Source organism: Fusarium coffeatum (assembly GCF_003316985.1).
Source record: "Fusarium coffeatum strain FIESC_28 chromosome Unknown BRIP53273_contig_550, whole genome shotgun sequence".
Lineage (NCBI taxonomy): Eukaryota > Fungi > Ascomycota > Sordariomycetes > Hypocreales > Nectriaceae > Fusarium > Fusarium coffeatum.
The window spans coordinates 1-3,279 of record NW_022158339.1 but is presented as its reverse complement, the minus strand read 5'-3'; the positions used below and the strand labels follow the sequence as shown (position 1 = coordinate 3,279).

General features: G+C 47.9%; 1 protein-coding gene across 1 annotated transcript; it reads right to left on the bottom strand.

The window, feature by feature from the left end:
• Positions 1-212: 212 nt before the first annotated feature.
• FIESC28_11824 (uncharacterized protein) lies at positions 213-1,315 on the bottom strand (the record flags this gene model as incomplete). The annotated part of the gene is made up of 2 exons (XM_031165925.1): positions 213-956; positions 1,013-1,315. The coding sequence occupies 2 exons, from the start codon at positions 1,313-1,315 to the stop codon at positions 213-215; spliced, it is 1,047 nt and encodes a 348-aa protein (XP_031010016.1).
• Between the last annotated feature and the right edge of the window lie 1,964 nt (positions 1,316-3,279).

Genomic DNA, 3,279 nt, shown 5'->3' with positions numbered 1-3,279 from the left:
TTCTTCTGACACCCACCTGACAGCATCCTTGATCCATTTTACTTGTTAAATCTACTTATTGAATAGATCAGAACGATGGTAATGTACCACATTAAATCACATAACCACTCCTTTTCTTTCTTCATTTGTTCGATGTTATGAGATCTAGCCTTTATCTTGTTTGAGTCAGTCCCGGGGAACCTGTCAAGCTACAACACAATAAGCACATGTATTTATCCCCATGTTATATCCAAGTTCTTGATCACAGCCCCAAGTTTCGACTGATCTAGAACAGGGGCCTCATCGGGGAGGACGAGGCTTTCGCAAGGTGCGCCCACCTGCTGGATCAACTCTTCGATGCCCTGCCCATCTGTAAAAGACCATACACGGACGTATCTCGACCCAAACTCAAGCTTAAAAGATTGTCCTGCCGCAATCATAACTGTCTCACCCTCGTGGAGGGTTACCCATTCCGAATCACCCTTGAGATTCACGCGAAGAGCACCTTCTTGTACACAGAGGCAGTGGTCCACAGTCGGAAAGGCCACGTATTCTGAAAACAAGGAGGAGCTATATAGACTGGAGGACTCAATGCTCGAGATGGAAAATTTTCCTGCGCTCTCCCGGGTGGTAATAAAGGGCCGTGACATGACACCTCCAGCCATCCAACGAGGCCCGGTGTTGGCGCGAAGGAAAAACGGTTTCAATTCTGCGGACGGGAAAACATTCTCGGTTCCTTCCCACTCTCCCAATGCAGGAGGATCATAATCTCTGACAAAATGTACGTCAAAGTCCTTGGGAGCCGACATGACTTTCGGTATCACATGGGACTTGAGATCTCGATCATCATGCTCTGGTACCAGGATGCCTTCAAACGGTTCACTGACATAGCGGAAGAAGTCAATCCAGTCTCCAGGAACTACTAGACCCAGTGTCTCAGTGTGAGGGCCAAGTAATTCCGGGTTGTGAATAATGTTCTGGTCTATCGTCAGTTTCTGTGTAGATGGCGAAGACACAAAGCAAATCAACTTACCGGAGGTACATACGCAAAATCCCCAGGGCCCATTATACGGCATTGTTCGCCATTCCAGAGCTTCAAGAAGCCCTTGGTCACCATGAAAACGTCGTGGGCTTCTTTGTGGTAGTGGAATCCCGGCGCATCGGAGATAACAGCACCGCTCTGGAAAACTGACATTCGCCCATCGGTTTGCTTGGCCGACGCAAGGATTCGGAATGTCCCTTTACTTCCAGGTATAGAAAGGCGTTCTCCCTCCAGCTGCTGTATAATATAGCTGGTGCGAGACGGCGGCGGCGTTGAGTGGATAGGGATAGTCATGTTGGAGGATATGTGATAAGTCTAGAATAACGGTACCATACAGGCAAGTCTTGGGCAGCGATTATATCGTACAAAGAGCCTTCCACGAAAGTAGAGACTTTGACAGAAATGTCTTGGGGATGGAACAGTGGACGGTACGCTGAAGTAACAGATTTGGTTAGGCTCGGTACTTGCCGTGCCAAGGTCCGAACGGTTTGATGACGAGTCCTCGGGAATTCCGAGGACGCAGGGTGGCTCGGAACACGATGAACCCCACTCCTACGATGACCATGAAGAAGAATATGAACAGCTTTTTCCATGTATCACGGCGCTTTGGTAACCGACAGCATTTCCAGAGGTTACAGTGCGCACAACATGGCGAGCCCAGTTCCGTTCAAGGTTATTTACAAAGTCGAACAAGGTAGCGAAATTGATGCCACCGTCTTTTTGCCTTTTGACTCACACGCGCCATGTCCAGTTTGTGAGTCTCCTCGATCTACTTACACCGTTCTGTATTTGGCACCTAACATACCACGTAGTAATTAACATCCATGGAGGAGCTTTCATGCTGGGTGCATCGGAAATGGTTAATCAGGAACAGATCAACGCGTGTCTTGATCGGGGCTGGATTGTAGTCGTCCCTAACCATCGGCTTTGCCCACAAGTTGACCTGCTCGAAGGCCCAATGCAAGATTGTAGGGATCTCCTTGGCTGGATATATGACCACGGGCTGGAACGTTCCATCCATCAAAACCACTATCCACACACGTGCGACCTTGCGCATGTTTTTGCTTTCGGAACATCATCCGGAGGCCATCTGGCTTTATCACTAGTAAGTCCGAGAACTCAATCATCAAGACTGCGATATTGACATTTGGTTCTCTTCTTCAAGGGTTTTGGAGTGCCCCGCCCAGTCGCTGGTATCTTGGACTTTTACGGGCCTTGTTCATTTGATGACCCATTCTGGACATCATCACTCCCGCATGTGGCTGCGAAATTGCCTTCGAATCTAACACCAGAGTTCCTCAATCGTGTCTTTGAGAAAGATCCGGTTCCAATTCGCGGAGGAGTTTCCCTCGAAGGTCAAGCTAGTGCGGCTGGTCCGAATTTCGACGACCCACGACAGGCTTTTGCCTTGACACAGATCGCTAATGGAAAGGTTTTGGATACCATCTTTCCGTCTCGAGACTGGCAAAAAATCGATCCAATCCTGAACATCAAGTCGCAATTCCCCCCGACATTCATCATTCACGGACTAGCGGATACTATGGTGCCTATCTCATTGAGCAGGGCTCTAGTCCAGGAATTAAAAAAGCATAACGTACAATCTCAACTATTAGAGATCCCGAATGAAGAACACACTTTTGCGGCACGGATGGAAGTGGGCTCATCAACTTGGAATCTACAAAAAAAAGGTTTCGATTTTCTCGGGGACTTGATAAAGGATTGAGAGCAACTGGTATAGTTTGTAGTGGATAGATTACCTTCATATCTCAGACAATTCTACGATGCACCAGCGAGGATCCGAGGTCGCGTGATGGTGGTACGATTGATGGACATTGGAATAATTCAAGCTACCGGCTGTTGTGCGAGACGAGCAAAATGACGTTGAGTATTGCAAACAGCGGCCGTTTGCAAAGTTAGCATCAAGGCGTTAAGAAAAACGGAGGTTTTGTATGGAAACCTTTGATTTTATGATGTGGATCAAGTTTCGGGGGCTTTGTTGTGATACCTGTTTTGACCAGCGGCAAGACAGAATATTAGCAGAAGCACGAGCCGGAATCGGTTGATATTGGAGAAGCACGCGCTCCAGTCGAGCAGCGATGGTGGAGAAGGACAACGATGACGACAGAGGGTTCAGCTGTTGACGCGTGTTGGGGTGCCTCGGGATGACAGAAGAAATGGCCGCTAAGAACAAAGAAGACATATTAGTTTAGTTGCCTTATACAAGTGTAGACCAGCTATTAGACTACTTTATTTTGACA